Source organism: Tinamus guttatus, unplaced genomic scaffold (assembly GCF_059628265.1).
Source record: "Tinamus guttatus ecotype Peru unplaced genomic scaffold, ASM5962826v1 Tinamus_guttatus_pri_ptg001128l, whole genome shotgun sequence".
In the NCBI taxonomy this organism is placed as follows: Eukaryota; Metazoa; Chordata; class Aves; order Tinamiformes; family Tinamidae; genus Tinamus; species Tinamus guttatus.
In genome coordinates, this window is record NW_028289662.1 from 1 (window position 1) to 17,577 (window position 17,577).

At 37.7% G+C, this 17,577-nt stretch overlaps 1 protein-coding gene across 1 annotated transcript; it reads left to right on the forward strand.

The window, feature by feature from the left end:
* Positions 1-716: 716 nt before the first annotated feature.
* Positions 717-17,344, forward strand: LOC148590739 (ubiquitin C-terminal hydrolase 7-like). The gene is made up of 16 exons (XM_088538644.1): positions 717-864; positions 1,067-1,168; positions 1,632-1,737; positions 2,108-2,200; positions 2,920-2,987; positions 4,927-5,027; positions 6,606-6,759; positions 8,169-8,236; positions 9,391-9,499; positions 9,589-9,666; positions 9,971-10,071; positions 10,638-10,737; positions 11,533-11,652; positions 12,943-13,014; positions 13,433-13,523; positions 15,953-17,344. The coding sequence occupies exons 1-16, from the start codon at positions 772-774 to the stop codon at positions 16,057-16,059; spliced, it is 1,563 nt and encodes a 520-aa protein (XP_088394770.1). The 5' UTR covers positions 717-771; the 3' UTR covers positions 16,060-17,344.
* Positions 17,345-17,577: the final 233 nt, after the last annotated feature.

Sequence of the window (17,577 nt, forward strand, 5' to 3'; positions counted from 1 at the left end):
CTTCAGGAATTATCTTCTAAAATTAGAATGTATCTAGCCATACACTGCAATCCTGGGCTTCTGCCAAAGTGAGCTCATTAGGTTTGAGGAGAAAAGGGGGGAAGAGCTTATATTTGCAGTTAGTGGTTTTGGGAAAGCCAAATGGATGGATGATTAGGAATTGCCTTAAGGAATGCTGCTTATGGCTTTTCCAGAGCCCGTCTAGCTGAAGAGAGACAGGCCCATTTTCCATTTGCCCCAGTGTTTCCTTGGTTTGCTCTTCGTGGTGCTTGTAAGGAGGAACACCAGTAAAGCTCAGCTTGTTCTGCACAACGGTTACACTAGAGCTGTTCTAGTTAGCAGGGTGGTGCAATCTTGTTTTCTGTCAGCTGAGACCGCATAAGGACTGCGCAGACACAGGGAAACTGTTAGTCCCTTGCATAGCCTATTTCGAATGCCAGGATTATACAGTACATGTTTCCAAGACTGGGATAAGTGTCACTGGCTCTTTATTGTTTGGGATTTGTCAGAATTAGTGTATTTTAATTACTTATGTTGATTTGAGTATCACAAATTTTTTATTTCATTATATCCTACGTTCTTGGAAATTTTTCTTCAGGAGAACACAATATGCACAGTGTGAAACTATCCAGTAAGCCAGTGATGTTACACAGTAAAGTGTCTTCAAAAAGGTATAATATTCTGCAGCTGAGTTAATATGAATAATAACCTCTAAATGTGAATTTTCAGATAGTGGCAGAAGATCAGTTCTGTGGCCACCAAGGCAATGATATGTATGATGAAGAAAAAGTGAAATACACTGTTTTCAAAGTATTAAAAAACTCCACACTTACGGAATTTGTGCAAAATCTTTCGCAAACAATGGTAAGTTGTCTGCAGAGGACTCTCTATCTATGTTTTACTACGTTATGTTCTCTTAGTGCAGCAGCACTCAGTCATTCTTTAGAGCTTTTTATAAAAGGATCAGTTTTGACTAAGTTTAATAAATGTTTGTAATCTTCTTTCTTTTTTTTTTCTTTTTTTCTTTTTTCTCCCTTTTCCCTGTCATAATTATTACTTATTGTAGGGATTTCCACAGGATCAAATCAGATTATGGCCAATGCAAGCCAGAAGTAATGGAACAAAAAGACCTGCAATGTTAGATAATGAAGCAGATGGCAATAAAACGGTAACTATCCACTGGCAGAGGACGTTATTTCTCTGTCATTCATGAGGGTCAGTCCCTGCTAAGAATCTGTAAATTTGGGACATGGGATTTTTTTTTTTTTTTTTTTTTTGGTAAGGGTTTTAAATTAACCTCTATTTGGTGATGTTTGTTTTTTTGAAAAGATTTGAGATTTAGTGGAATGTTATTTTGTGAGAGAGGGGAGAAAATCTGGTGGATGCTCTTACCTCAATAAAGAAAACACATGATCTTGATCTATGTGCTATTTTTTAAACATAAGTGTTGCTTGAACCATTTTGGTATCTGGGCAGTAGTACTGGATTTAGTCACATGTATTGCGTAAAATGTTGCACCTAAATATTCCCTCCAAAATATATGGTGAAATTCTTGTTTGTCTGATCGAAATGCGGATACCAAATTATATTCTCCAGAGTCTTTTCTTCTTTTTTCTTGTATTTCTAAACAGATGATTGAGCTCAGTGACAATGAAAATCCATGGACAATATTTTTGGAAACAGTAGATCCAGAGATGGCTGCTACTGGAGCAACATTACCCAAGTTTGATAAAGATCGTAAGCATATAAACTAAAACTTGAGTAAATACATAATACTCTTATTTTATGTACCCCTCAGAAAACATTATGTGCTTTTTTCCATGATGTCATTGATGTACTCATCAGACTGCAGTGCTGATACTTGTTTTTCTCTTGTTCTTTTCTTCTCCCTCATTTCAAGATTGAGGACATTGTCATATGGTTTTAAAAACACTGAAGAAATTTGAACTTCTATAGGTTCTCTATATATAAATTCAGTATGCAGTAATATTTGAAGAACACCAGTTGTATATCAAAAGACATTTTTTAATATTTTAAAGAAAAATAAGTTTTTTTGAGATATACTCAAATAAGCCTTACTTAAAATTAATTTTTGCTTTTTAATTAGACGATGTAATGTTGTTCCTGAAGATGTATGATCCGAAGACTCGGAGTTTGAATTATTGTGGACATATCTACACACCTATATCCTGCAAAATACGTGAGTTCTATAATTCAGTTTCGTTGCTGTTGGCTGTCATTTAACTTTTTTGTTGCTGGTTGGCCCTATTCACCAGGTGGTGCTGAATGCAACGGGCTGTTTCACACCTGCTGAACCACTCTGGGATATGCTGTTGCTCCCCATTTTTTTTCTATCTTGTATTTCAGTTGGGTTTCGTGACGTATAGACCTAAAGGAAGTACTTAGGGCTCTTCATACAACTTTTCCCAGTAGTAACCTAGGCCAGCTGGTCAGACTGAAATTTGTTGTGAGCCTTGGTTCCATCGAACAAATTTAGCAAATATCCACTGAGTAGAAATGCTTTGACTTGTCACTTTGAGAGTCTCCTTCTAATGACTTGTATGTGCTTTCAGTTTTTGTATTTTAGCTATGTGACTTTAAGGTCACATACAAAAACTGAAAGAAATGAAAATTCCTCTAAGAGGAGGAGCAATGTCGTTCAATCTGTGTGTTCCTGAATGGCCTTCCACATTTGGTTTCTTTTGTTCCGTTCAGATGAATGGAGCAAAACTTAAAGCCTGTGTTTGTATAGGAAGCTATAACCTAGTAGGTTCCCTGTCCCAGGTGTTATAAAACTTTAACCAGGATCAGAAAAAATACTTTTTCTTTTTTCTTTCTTTCTTTTTTTTTTGCAAGCAGCTCTCACCAGCACCTGAAGCTGCAATGCATTTCATATATATATTTTTTCTTTTCCAATAGGTGACTTGCTTCCAGTTATGTGTGAGAGAGCAGGATTTCCACAAGAAACTAACCTTGTCCTCTATGAGGTTTGGATTGTTAGATTTATTTATTATACAAATTGTGATCAGTGTACCAGTGGAAAGGTTTGTTTGAGGATAGATTGCTATGTGATTAAAATATTCTAGTCTTTTTTTAAAAAAAAAAAAAAAAAAAAAAAGGGGCAAGGAAAACATTCTCTAGATAACACTGTGTGCATGCAGATAGGTAGAACTGCAAAGCCTAATACAGCAGGTGTGATTTAGCTATCTCCCCTATAACAGAGGAGAATATTAAACCCAATGTTGTCACTTACAGAACTACAGTCCCTTGCCCTGCAGGGACCTTCTGACCAGGGAACACTTGTGTCCTGAAGCAGGTGGTTCAGAGAGGTTGTGGATATCTCCATCCATGGATGTTTTCAGAAATTGAGAGAGCGACCTGCTCTTACTTGAAAGTAGGCCCTGCTTTGACCAGGAGGCCAGACTAGAGACGTCCAGTGGTCCCTTCAGACAGATCCTGCGATTCAGTACAACACTCAAATTTCACATGCTAAGCTTTTGAAATTACGCCTCTGTTTTACTGTGCTATCTTATAAAATACATACCTAGGCACCTTTCTGGGCTTCTTGCCTTTCAGTCAGTTTAAAAGAAACCCGTTGTAAAAGGCTTGCTTGCAAATTGAAGGCCAGTTGATGAAAGGCGCTTAAGAGCTAATAATAATTTGTGTATGTGTTATGATACCTTTTGAGCCACGGAACTATTAATAGGGCACTGACAAATTAGTCTCTTTTCCCAAAGAACCAAAGGATTGAGTTCCCTTGATGTTATAACTCAGAGATAACAAAATATTCTAAAGTTACGTTTTTGTATTCTTTACTGTGTAGTTAGAGAATGGTTAAAAAGATTGCTCGTTTCAGTAATTTAAAATCATAAGCATTTTGAAGTCTGCAGTGATAGAGTATCACCAGTTAGTATTAGCAGCAGTTATTCATGGAGGACTTCATGCAGATTTTTTTTGTTTTAAAACCTTGCACTTTTAAGTTACTTAATTTTAAATCTCTCTTGAAGTTAACTGAGTGTGTCCCTGTCCTCTAAGTCACTGTGTGCTGTTATTATTGGCCAGTATGCTTTCAGTGTCCTTCTTAGATTGTTGAGAAAATGTTGCACCTGCCTTTTCCTCCCCAAGTTAGAAGTTAGCTGACAAGATAGTCTGCTAACGTATTCCTGCCCAAACATAGCAATAGTAAACCTTTATAATTCCTGCATTTATTGAGTGCTGAAGGTGCAGGTCTTGCCAAAGCAAAGTCCTTGCTGTAGTAAAAACAAGGAATTGCTTTTATAGCTAGCAGTCATGCTGCTCTCTCTGGTGATTCCAGGAGTGTGCACAGAGGTCTGTGCTAAAAAGAACAGCCAGGTACTTCTCTGTGTATTTGTTTCCAAAAACCACGGGCCTCTTAAAATGTCAAACACTTTCTACCCTGTGCAGGTGAGGCTTGCCGTGTCATTCCGGTTTTAGTGCTTTTATCCCATGAAGTTAACCTACAGTATAAATACATAATTTGCATAGAGCTATTTTCAAGTATAAACATATTTAATCAGTCCTTTTTAAAAAATGAAAGTGTATTTTTGTGCAAAGATTCTGTGCTTATCTAGAGAAGCAAGTGTAGTAGGTCTTCTCCGTCTTTCTAAAAGCTGCGTCGGTGAAATGGTGACAAGATAATAACTGAATGCTAAAATACTTTATAAATTAAGATAACTTGAAAGAGAATCCTAAGGTAAACTGTTGATTTTTGAGAAGTAATTGACTGTATCAAAAAAGACATTTTTCTGACCCCTAGTTAAGATTAATTTACAAATACCTGTTCCCATTTATCTCAGTTGAACAAGATACTGGTTAGCTTGCCTTATGTTTTCTTTACTATTTTGACTCCCTTTATTTTGTCTTTTCAGTTGTCTAAATCAACTTTATTTTTCCCTTTTACTGCAGGAAGTTAAACCCAATTTAACAGAAAGGATTCAAGATTATGATGTATCCCTTGATAAAGCTCTTGATGAACTCATGGATGGTGACATCATAGTGTTTCAGAAGTAGGTATTTTTAAGGAGCCAGCTCATGGCAGATAAACCTAGTTCGCTTCGATTGCAGAGCTGCTTTAAATTTAGGGGTTTTAGTAAGAGCAAGGATAGTTTTCTAGTGACAGACAAGTTCTCAGCAGTTGTCCTTTGTCCACGCAGAAGGGAAATGAATAAATCTATATTTTGACTATCACATGCCACATTATTTAAGGAAACGATATCTTCATCTGAGTTTAGAAGACTTTGTGCTCACAAATGCTAAAATAGGCCTTAATGTTACCAAAGGGTATGATTCAGCAATACATCCAAGTCCTGCAGCTTTTTCCCTGGAGCCACCGTGACTCAGACATCGAGAAGTCTACCTGATATCAAATGTTAGGCTCTGTGCTGTAACATGGCTCTCGACTTGGAGCTCCTTTCAGCCTAGAAATGAACTGCTCTGCCTTTTCCTTTTTATTCCTGCTCACAATAAGTTCCCCATTGGTCTGCAGTGGTGAGATGCTCCTGATTCACCTGAGCATTCCCGACTCGAGTGTACTAGTCCTTCGACTGCAGGTTTCTCCCAGGCCAAAGGAGAACTCTTGTGCCTTGTGTCCGTTAAAGGGATCCCCTTTAAGCTTGTCAGGGCTATAATCAGCACTTCAATGCTCTCACTCGTGATGGTCACACCCAACTGTGTTGCTGTGTTTCTCTCCATGGGCTGACAGTGGGTGGAAGCCAGCTAGTCTATCTTCAGCACTCTTGCCCCAGATTATGTGAGATGAATGTATTTCTCATGTCATGCCTTGGAACTCGCATTCCCTGTTGACCCAGTTGGTGTTATGCACCTTTGGCTGGCTGCTGACTTTGGGTAAGTGCACAGCTTGTACCCTGGAGCTATTTCTCTGCTGAGAAGATAGGGGTACCAGTCAGTAGTGACCCTACTTAATTTCTTAACAGTGAGGGTGACAGAGCGCTGGAACAGGCTGCCCAGAGAGGTTGTGGAGTCTCCTTCTCTGGAGATCTTCAAAACCCACTTGGATGCAGTCCTGTGCCACGTGCTCTAGGTGACCCTGCGTGTGCAGAGGGGTTGGACTAGATGAGCTCTAGAGGTTCCTTCCAACCTTAAGCATTCTGTGATTCTATGACCCAAACCGACATCTGTGCAGATGTTTTTCTTCTCTCATGCAAGGGGTGTTAGCGCCACTGACCGCGGTGCAAAGTGACAAATACAGGAGCTTGGGGGAAGTTTTGGCAGGTCATAAAGGTGTGCGCTGATGTGCCAGGGATGGCGAGGGAGGGGAACAGTTACTGCTAGGATGCCTCTGTGGAACAAATAGGATCACTTCATTGCCAGAGCAGCAACGATGCGAGTGTTGCGTGCAAGGATGTTTGCTCTTGCACAGCACAGATGTGTTCAAGGGTGTGGATCACTACTGAGCATCATAGACCTACTGTGTATGAGTGGTGGCTCTCTAAAAAGGTTTCTTAACTGCACTTCTGTATTTCTCACCCGTTGCTGACCTACTGTAAAACGTGTTTGTTAAAGCCTTAGCCACTTACATGGGCAAGAGCATAATATGTGAGGGTTTCATTTGTCTGCCCTTATAGGGATGACCCAGAAAGTGATAACAGTGAGCTGCCAACAGCTAAAGAATACTTCAGAGACCTCTACCATCGTGTGGATGTCATTTTCTGTGATAAAACCATCCCCAATGACCCTGGATTTGTTGTTACTTTATCCAATAGGATGAATTACTTTCAGGTATGTATTCTAGTTGTTCCTCTGTGTTTGTCTTCTTGTTACAGAAGGGACTTTGTCATTAGATCACCAGCATGTTTTATGTACTGCCTGAAAAGAGCATTCTTGGTCTTGTTAGTTTTTTTTTTCATTATGTTACAAAAAGCTTAAGTCACTAATGTTTGTTAGAGTAAATGTTTAATAATTTTAATATTAGTAAAGGTGAATTCCAGTTGTTTGTGAGGAAAATTTCACAATAAACTATATTTAGTTAAACTAGTATTAATTTTAATGATAATATTCTTATTAAACTAATAATATGTTAATATGACTTCAGTTATTTCTGCAGAGGATTATTTTAATAGTATTAATAATTTACTTGATTTTTTTTTTCTTTACATGCTATTCTGTCCTGGAAAATGCTAATAATGAAATGATAGGATAGCTTTGAGTGACTTGTAAAAATGTTCCGTTCATTTGGTTATTAGAAAAACAGTCAGAGCCACAGCTATTTTATGGACTTAGTTTCACCACAAAACTCAACTTGTAGCCCAAACTGCATTGTGTTTTTTCACTTGCACATGGCTGTTCAGCGCTCAGTGGCACTAGATCAGTTCTGTTGTATTCATAAAGATAAAGCACAAGGACAGGACAGTTAGAATTAAAACAGGTCAATGAAAATGTAAAAAGTAAAAATTTGGCTGATATATTTAGCATCTGAGTAGATCTCAATCACTAGAGTTCTACAGTTCCTGTTATTACTGTCAAGAGGAATACATAAAAACAGACAACATTATTTTCAGTCAAAGAAAGCAGAAGTAGATTTACAGGGAAAGGGAGAGATTATTATTTTGCTATCCTTTCTCCTCAGATCTGCCATCCAGTGACACTTTCTCTTATTTCATTTTTACTTGAATTTTAAGTTGCTTGCAGATTCTTTTGGCAGGGGTGAATTGTCAAAGGATTCCCGTGCTTCTTGTGAGGCTGTGGCATGAAATACTCCAATGGGAATAACATGGGAATATCACTAGTCAAGCCAGTTTTCTTAGAGTAAATTAAAAGCCAGTGGAAAATTGGAATTTTCAAAGGACAAGCCTCACTTATCTTTCCAATAATATTATAATTGAAGAGAAAATACGGGATAAGTAGAATTATATTCAAACAGCAAGTTGTTTCCTTCTTTTGTTTTGGGCACGTTTATTGCAATAAAGGGGAAATTATCTTCTCCTTTTTTTTCTGTCGTATCTTTATCAATTAGTTATGAGATAATATGAAAGCCAGAAAAACTGAAGTTTCTTTTGCCCTGGGGGAGTGGGCATTGGGGTTTTCTTTCAGAATTTCTATAGCCTGATGTTCTGTAAGTAGTATAGTGAGTGATAATAGAGCATTTTCATAATAGAGAAATAATAGAGAACTTGAAAATTACTTTACAGGTTGCAAAGACAGTTGCACAAAGGCTTAATACAGATCCAATGCTATTACAGTTTTTCAAGTCCCAAGGGTAAGTAGAATTTTGTAAGTATAATACTCTTGCTCTGAAGCATTCGGCCAAAAATACATAGGTTACAGTTATTTCATACCTTCTATCCATGTTGCAAATTAATTCTTCCCTAATAAAACACCAGCATTCTGACCTGCACAGGGAGTAGCCAAATGGTTTAAAGAAATAGAGTCACTGGCTGTAGGGGTTCCATCAATTCAAACTTTTGTAAGGAATTTGGTAAGCATTACTGAAAAAAAGATATTTTAAGGGGTGAGTATTTATGCTAAATTTCTAAGACTGTTCATTACTTTAAAGCCTTTCTACGTAGGACAAAAGCTGTTAAATTAATTAAACTGCTAGGAAGTGGTATTTCAGTGACGCTTCCTAGAATGGAGGAGACCATAACAAGTACATATAAAAGTTGTATTTTTGCTGCGGTTACGTATTATAATAATTTTAATGCAAGAGTTACCTGACTGTCTATTTGATTATTCTTTTTGTGGAAGTCTGCAAGTGAGGATTTTTGAAGATAGCTGAGTTAAGTTTGCTGCTGCTGAAAGGGTCAGTTTTGGTTAAAGTGGGATTCCTGGCACAGCTCTATAAAACTGGATTTGAATCTATAGAAAATTGAAATGGTAGCAGAAAAATAGTGTACTGATAGTTATGTTCTAAATATGCTGCAGGAATAATGCACACAAAAACTTGGTTATCAACATTTATGTTCATGCAAATGTCGATTGCTCTTCATTAACCTGAAGGTGTTTCCCACCATCATCAGCAAACCTGTAACTCCCTGCAGCTTGCTGGGCTGTGGCCACCCAGGAACTTTGCTGTGTCATGTGGCTCCAAAATTAACCCCTCCGAGTCCAAAGTAGGTGATTTTAGTGCTGCCATAGCAGTCGTTTCAGAGGAACATTGGTCTGCCACCCTGCAGGATTGAAGTGACGCCAGGAGAGTTCACACACACGTGAATGGTATTTCGGTGCCCATGCTGGGGGCCAGTTTAAAAAAAATCACTTAAGCACTGAGTAAAATGCTGCTTGGGTTGTACAGGAAGCTAAACGAAACTGGTAGTCAGAAATAGAAATGTACTTAATATCTCGATTTGCTGTGCAGTGATGATTTATAACCAGATTTTTTTCTCTCCTTTTTTTTTTTTTTTCTTTGAGCAGTTATAGGGATGGCCCTGGTAATCCTCTTAGACATAATTATGAAGGTACTTTAAGAGATCTTCTCCAGTTCTTCAAGCCTAGGCAACCTAAGAAACTTTACTATCAACAGGTAAGAGTCTTCTTTTTTTACAATGTATTCTAAAGCAATTCCGCTTTGAACAAAACATGCCTAAAGTGTGTCTCTTTTTCTTCTTTAAGCTCAAAATGAAAATAACTGATTTTGAAAACAGAAGAAGTTTTAAATGCATATGGCTAAATAGCCAGTTTAGGGAAGAGGTAAGTAAGATGGGCTGTGAGATTTTTTGTTTATTTCTTTTTCCAGTAAAGGTGGGATAATGTTGAGATTTATGTAGTCCTGTTTTGGGGCAACATGATATTACAACAGAGTTGTAACTTTTCAAATCAAATGTATTCATCCTTAACAGAGTTTTGGGAATTAAAGTTATTGTTCACTTCAGTAATTGTTGTTGTCTTGTAGAGATGAACTTGTATTGAAGAGAAAAATCCCGTGTTCTGCTCTAATTTGGTTGTTTATATTTACAGCCTTTCTAACAATCATTTTGTTCTACACACTACCTAGGAAATAACACTATATCCAGACAAGCATGGGTGTGTGCGGGACCTGTTAGAGGAATGTAAAAAAGCTGTAGAACTCTCCGAAAAAGGTTCAGGGAAATTAAGGTAAAGCTGGAAGATATGTCATCATGTGAATTAAATGTCATGATGTGATTTTAATGTGGACAAGTATCTTTTCAATTTAAATACTGTAGAAACCAGTTATTATGTTAAGATACTGGGAGCCTCAGGATTCTCATTTCTAGAGTGTTTTTAAATATGGATAGAAATTTTATGCATATATTTAACATTTCGTAAAGTTGTGTTCTAGAGACACATAGGATTCATCAACAGCAATTGTAAACTCACAGTGAAATAATTTTCATATGCAAGCATTTCATGCTATTTATTTCTCAGGGATTAAACAGTGGTCATTTTGAAAAGAGTTTTAAAAGTAATTTAACTTCAAATCCATTGTCCAGTAGTTGCAAGTACTGGCTTTTTTTTGCACTAAGACAGAAGTTTTTCTCTCCAAGTTTGCAACTTAATTTTTGGCAAAGACTGCATTGGTAAAGTTGCACGCTCAGTATTAATGTTGTGTTTATATTCTGACTACATGTATCTTCCTTGAGGTTTGAGAGACAGATGTTAGCTTGACTGTTTAATACTTTCCCTATCCATTTATTTTTAAGGCTGCTAGAAATTGTAAGTTACAAAATAATTGGCGTCCATCAGGAAGATGAACTGTTAGAGTGTTTGTCACCTGCAACAAGTCGAACGTTTCGAATAGAGGTAAATGCTGCTTTCTTTAAACACCTCCAGAAGCTTTAACTTTGAGCGAAGTAACTTTCAGGTGGTAATTTTCCATTTCTGGATTCGGAATTATCAAATACTGGGATATTTACGGCAAGCTTCCCCACATAGTAATATATATGTATTTTTTAAAGTAATTCTTCTGATGTTCTTCATATGCTTGCTTGTAGTGATTCCGTTTTTAGATATGTTTTTATAACAATATGTGAATGATTGGCAAGGTTCCTGTCCATAGGACTTTTCTCTCCTTAGCAGTAGTTCTCAGGTTTGTCTGGTGACTCACGGTGTAAAGTTTTATGCCTGTAACTTGCTTTGAGGCTCTGGACTTAAGTGTTCTAGAAGAGCTTGATTCCTTATGAGCTAAGGTTTGACTTTCAAAGACAAAATTGTGTGATTATTCAAAGCACATCCTCTTGCAAACCTGAGAGGAGAAAAAGAGAAAAAAAGTTTTCAATGTAAAACTATAACGAGAAGATGAGTAGATTTATAAGTTTTTTATTATGATTGATCACAACTTATGAAAGATTCTATGTTAGAAAAGTCATACGGGAAGGCTAGGAGACTGTTTTAGGAGCGTAGAGGCAGCTGAAATATATCACGTCTGAGATGATTTGTGTAAAGAGGTTTTGTCAGATGGATTGGCTCTTGATTACTTTCAAAATGAGTTGTTTTACATCAGTAGCATCACCTAATTATGCTCTTAGCTAAATAATAGAGGGTTTTTTTTGTGGATGTTTTAGCTGATTTTAGTCATACTTTTATGTCTGAATCTAGGAAATTCCTCTGGACCAGGTAGATATAGATAAAGAAAATGAGATGCTAATCACAGTGGCACATTTCCACAAAGAGGTTTTTGGGACATTTGGAATTCCATTCTTGCTGAGGATACACCAGGTACAGTATGTCTCCCTTATTCCCTTTTGGGATTATTTTAATGGCATTTTCTTATGTTTTCTTAAGTTATGCACAAGGAAACATTAGCATAAAGAGTGTACGGGAAAATATCACTCCTGTAGAAAGGTTTCTGCCCCAGATATGTGTCTCTGTGATTAAACTGCTTAGCACCTCCATTCTGTTCTGCATGTACAGATTGTTCCATTTCCAAAGCTAAGACTGCCTTTCAGTGAGTGTGTGAAATGTGTAGAAGGAACAGCCAGGGCCTGAAAATACTGTAACTGGAATATAAACAAAAAAACCCAACCAGCCTCCTTATTGCTAGTACATTCCTGGTTAGTACAGTGTGAACTCGTTGCCAAAAATGAAGAAGAGAATTCAGGCCATTGTTGCTGGGCTTCTTTTTGAGACACATGTGACTGAATTTACATTTGCTAGAATGACTTTGTATTTTATAACTCAGCTTCTTGTTAAAATTTGACGTGCTATATCTTCCAGGACTGCACGTTAATAAAAGAGTAAAAGCTAATTTTGAAAGCTTAATTAAAATTCTGAGTTTTTGTGTAGTGGTGCTTCAATGGAGTGTCATGCGGTTTTTGTTAATACCAAAGTGCATTTCTGGGGTATTTGATTACAGTGTTTTTAAAGTGGTTCTGGTTCTTACATGCTAATTTGTATGAAAATGTAGTTTCATAGTTCTGGACTGTGAAATATGTCCAGATGTCTGAATCCTGTGCATCTTACAGTATTTCTGTATTTATGGTGAATGTAGAGTAACCTTTGATTCTCAGTGGAAGCCAGTTGTACTGTGTTTCCCTGTCTGCAACAGCAGATACATCACAGATCTTTTAAATTGATGCAAGTACCTACACAGTTTGCAGAAAAATACTACCAAGAAATTATTAGCTGGCAGGGGGAAGAGGGAAATCACAAGTATAGAAGTTCTCAAAGGTAGTGTGCTTAGGAAAGTTTATTTATTTACTTAGGGTTCCAACTTGCTGTTAATTTTCTAACCTTTGTTTCATAACTTTAACGTAATTTACACATATTAATGCTTCACAATTACAAGTGCTTCGCCACTTTGAGGCAATTTGTGTAATGAGTGCATAAAATCTATAGCAAGTTGTGTGACATTCTATGTCATAGGGGATGATGCTGACATTTCTATAATTTTGAGAATAACTGCGAGATTAAGATATGCAGTGTATTTCAGTGTAATTTGAAGTAGGAAAGATAAGCAGCAGCATCTTTGTCATTGACTGTTGCTAAAAGTCTTATTGAAATTACTAGGGTGAACACTTCAGAGAGGTTATGAAGCGGATTCAGACAATGCTGGACATACAAGAAAAAGAATTTGAAAAGGTAATGGCATTTGCAAAAGTTCTTACTGCTCCTGGTAGATTCTAAAGTTTATTTTAAAAACTTGTGACATGACAGATTTTATATAAGTGAATATTTTTATTAATAGAATAGTTGGTTGACGTAGATAGTGCCTTTTCTGGGAATAATTAGGTAGGATGTCTGGGAGTGATAGTTCTGTCTTGCCATCAAACTGTTTTCAGGGCTGTAAAGTGATCTGGGTAGACTAGAGGGAGAAGGCCTCTAAGTTCATCTTGTCCTGTTGTCCAGGGTATTCACAGGGATTTTTAAATGGACTTGGCATCAGCGTCAGGTTCCCCTGGGGAATATCCCCCCCAGCCAGCTGGGAGTTAGATTCTGAAGTTAGATTTTTAGGCTTTATTTTCATGCTCTGTCTTAACAGTTTTTTTCCTGTTTGTAGTTTAAATTTGCCATTGTAATGATGGGCCGACACCAATATCTCAATGAAGATGAGTATGAAGTGAACTTGAAAGACTTTGAGCCCCAACCTGGTGAGTTGTTGGCCAACTTGGCTATTCTTCTAAGATGTCTGCTGGTGGTCAGGATGTGGTTATCCCTAGCTCTGGATTCAGAAGAAGATTTATCGTTCTTTGTGGACAAAATGTGTTTTAATTAAGCAAGTATTTATATATGCTCACGTGTCAAGTGTTCATAAACATTTTTATATTCAAATAAAATTCATTAAATGATAATGTGCTAGTTAATCTTCCAGGAGTTCCTCCATAGTCATGAAAATTTCCAGTTGAGAATGACAGCTTTGAATTTGCAAGCAGGGCTCTGTTAAAAGCCTTAAGATCAAGGGTCTGGTAGGGCCAAACACCAAAAATTCTCTGCCTTTTTTTTTTTTTTTCCCTAAAGCTCTGCTTTTAATTTATCTAACAGTTCTAATGAAATCCTGTAACTGTCTATATAATTAAAAGTCCCCAGAGACTTAGGTCTTGTACCATCAGTGAGTACTTTTCCAGGAACCTAGCAAAAGTGGTGGTTTCTGCAGCTAGGTTTAGGCTTATGTTTGGGAAGACAAAGTGGCTTGTCTAACTCTTGAGTATTCGCATCTGAACAAGCCATGGAGGAGCAGAGGCAGAAAATCAGCCAGGTGCCCTAGGTCCAGGAGTACAGGACAGGGCAGAACACTGAAAAGGGGAAAACTTACCCTACAATTTATTCCTCCAACAGGTATCTGAGACTAATGGGTTTTAATCTGAGAGTTTACAGGCAGTTGCTCTTGCACTGTAAAATGCTCTGAGGTGAAAAACCTCATGAAATTCAACAAGGCCAAGTGCAAGGTTCTGCACCTGGGGAGGAATAACCCCAGACACCAGTACAGGCTGGGGACCGACCTTCTGGAGAGCAGCTCTGCAGAGAAAGACCTGGGTGTCATGGTGGATGACAAGTTGACCATGAGGCAGCAGTGTGCTCTTGTGGCCAAGAAGGCCAATGGGATCCTGGGGTGCGTTAAGAAGAGCATCTCCAGCAGGTTGAGGGAGGTGATCCTGCCCCTCTACTCAAGCCTGGTGAGGCCACATCTGGAGTATTGTGTCCAGTTCTGGGCTCCACAGTATAAGAGGGATGTGGAGCTGCTGGAGAGAGTCCAGCACAGGGCCACAAGGATGATCAGGGGCCTGGAACATCTGCCCTATGAGGAGGGACTCAGAGAGTGAGACCTGACAGAGCACTGGAACAGGCTGTCCAGAGAGGTTGTGGAGTCTCCTTCTCTGGAGGTCTTCAAAACCCCCTTGGACGCAGTCCTGTGCCACGTGCTCTAGGTGACCCGGCGTGTGCAGGGGGGTTGGACTAGATGATCTCTAGAGGTCCCTTCCAACCTTAAGCATTCTATGATTCTATAATGCATTCCCATTGAAGCTCCTGGTTGTGCTGGTAATATGGGACTCGGACTTTCTTAGTAAATGATATTTGAAGGCTCCCAGGTTTTTTACAAGTGTCAATTTGAGTTCATATTACACTGATTGAACTAAACCTTTAATACTGCAGTTGGATCAAAGTAGTACATAGCAGTAGCTCCCCATCTTTTAAAAAGATGCACGCTAACAACACTGTGTCCCTAAACCCCAATCAGGAAATTCTTCTATGTTTTTAATTGCTCTTCTAGCTAGCTTTACTGGTGCTAATAGTGTGGGACCTCATGTCAGTCACCAGAGGTTGTTGGTTAGCTCAAGGGAGGTGGTTGATTCTCTTTTATATTTGATAGTGACTATTATGTAAAACAAAAAGAAAAATCCATTTGATTGCAGAAGGTGCATCCAGAGAGACAGATACCCGTGGCTAAACAGGTCATGTCTTTTGTGTTTTGATGGTTTTGGATATAGGAGTGCACACTTCTTGCTGTAAGACCTTTAGTTTCCGCCTTTATCATGTGATTTCAAAGAACATTTGATGCTTGAACTAGGAACACCTTAAAAGGGAGCTTCTCCCATTTGCAAGAAGTATGTGGACCCTAGATTTTGCTTAAAAATTAGCAATAGATAAAATAGTACTGTGAAACAAGTGGAAAAACTGTTTGTCTTCTTTATACTCTAAGTATGACTGTAATTTTTAAAAAAGTGTCAAGTTACGTGATTTCTTATCTAACTATTTGCATTTTACCTTTATTCAAAGAATATGCCCATTTAAACAAGGTGATAACCACATCTTTTTTACTGTAGCACACGTTGCCACTGCTGTGACATCTTGTAAGTTACTGAAGAGGATGAAAACCAGAAAGAGTTTGAGGATGTATGACTGAAAGCAGAGCAGTAGTCATGAAAGCAGCCCTGCTGGCGAGGGCTGCGGGCCTGTTCTGCAGCCCGTTTCCATGCTGTAATATTCCTAGCAGTCCATCATCAGAGCCCACATTGAGTAGTTTTATGTAAGGGAAAGTGTTCAACATAGTCTTAAAACTTCTTTTTTTTCTCTTTTCTAGGCAACATGTCTCATCCAAGGCCATGGCTAGGGCTTGACCATTTCAATAAAGCCCCAAAGAGAAGTCGCTACACTTACCTTGAAAAAGCTATTAAAATCCATAACTGACTGACTTAACCAGATTGTCAAGGCAAGAGATGGAATAAGTGTGTGTGTGCACCTTTTTAACAACTGTAGAACTTTGGTACACGTGCACTCTATCTGAAGTCTTCAGCAAGAGGATTTGCTGCTGATGTTAATTTTATTTTGTTGAGGCTGTTCAGTTTGGCTTCTCTGTATCTATTGACTGCCCTTTTTGAGCAAAATGAAGGTGTTTTTATAAAGCTTGGATGCCAATGAGAGTTATTTTATGGTAAACGTAATGCAAGGCAATTGTCAGCATAATGAGGGAAGAGTTTAGTAGAACAGTTGACATTGGCAAAATATTTGTCTGTAGTACGTTTCTAGATGGCATAAGCTGGCTGGCTGCCCTTCCTGGTGTGGTATTCACCATCACTGCAGCTAGTGCGTCTTATGTTTAGATTCACATCAGATTTATTTCCTTCAGTTATACTTTAAATGACATTTTTGTGCATTTGTAAATGCAAAAAACTCACATCATCAATAAATAGCAATCTACTTCATTGTGTACATTGTTGGCACTTATTCGGGATTTTTGTCTCCTCCAGCTGCATAGAATATTTTTAATAAACTAGTTCTCATTTAATTTAGTCACTACTTTGCATCCCCTTTTGCCAAGTGGATGCCCTTGAATCCTTTAAAAAAAAAAAAAAAGACTTTTGGGTCTTCTTATTAAATTTTCAATCCTTGAGAAATACTATTGAGATTTATTATGCCTCTTCTAGCAATGAGAACGACACTCAAAGTCAGCAAAAACAAGAGAAAAAAATATAAATATCATTAATTTAGTTAACGTGGGAAGAGAAGGGGAAAACACAGAAATAGCCTTTTAGCACAGAGGGCATACTCACTAGCATTTAGTAAGCTGTTGACTTTGTATAAAAAAAAAAAGGAGAGAAAAGAAGAAAAAAGAAGAAAAATGTATATTTAATGAATGAACATGTACAATTTAACACTTGGAGGTTAATTTTGTTGGGTGAGTCTGCAAGTGAATTTCACTGATGTTGATATTCATTGTGTGTAGTCTTATTTCAGTCCCCGAGACTGCTTTTTGTTTGTTTTTTTATTTTTATTTTTTTTCCTGGAGCTAATGCCAGCTGCGTGTCTAGTTTGAGTGCAGTAAAGATAGAATCAGCAATTCACACTTAATTTTACATTCTTTTCCAGTATTTTATTTTGTTTCTGTAGCTGCAGTGTACAACAACTCTTCCTGTATATTGCCTTTTTTTGCTGGAAAATGTTGTATGTTGAATAAAATTTTCTATAAAATTTTTCTTCGGTGAGTGATGACATGGACGTTGAAGAAGATTTCTACTCTGCTTGGAAATACAGTTTGGGAAATGTTTTTTTAAATTGTGAGGTTTTTGCTAAAGGTGTGTTTTCCTCCTTCAGTTTGACAATTGTATAAGTCTCATCTTGGTTGTTTTGGGAGTTTGGGGGGAATTTGTGGGGTTTTTTGTTCACTTGTTTTGGGTTTTGGAATTTTGTTTTTAACTTTCTAACCAA

What these genes read in the sequence shown, in the direction of transcription:
- LOC148590739 (XM_088538644.1), top strand. Translation starts at nt 772, where the DNA reads ATGTATGATGAAGAAAAAGTGAAATACACTGTTTTCAAAGTATTAAAA. An exon ending in AAAATCTTTCGCAAACAATG is followed by an intron (nt 865 to 1,066) that starts GTAAGTTGTCTG and finishes TACTTATTGTAG; the next exon opens with GGATTTCCACAGGATCAAAT. An exon ending in AGAAACTTTACTATCAACAG is followed by an intron (nt 9,500 to 9,588) that starts GTAAGAGTCTTC and finishes TTCTTCTTTAAG; the next exon opens with CTCAAAATGAAAATAACTGA.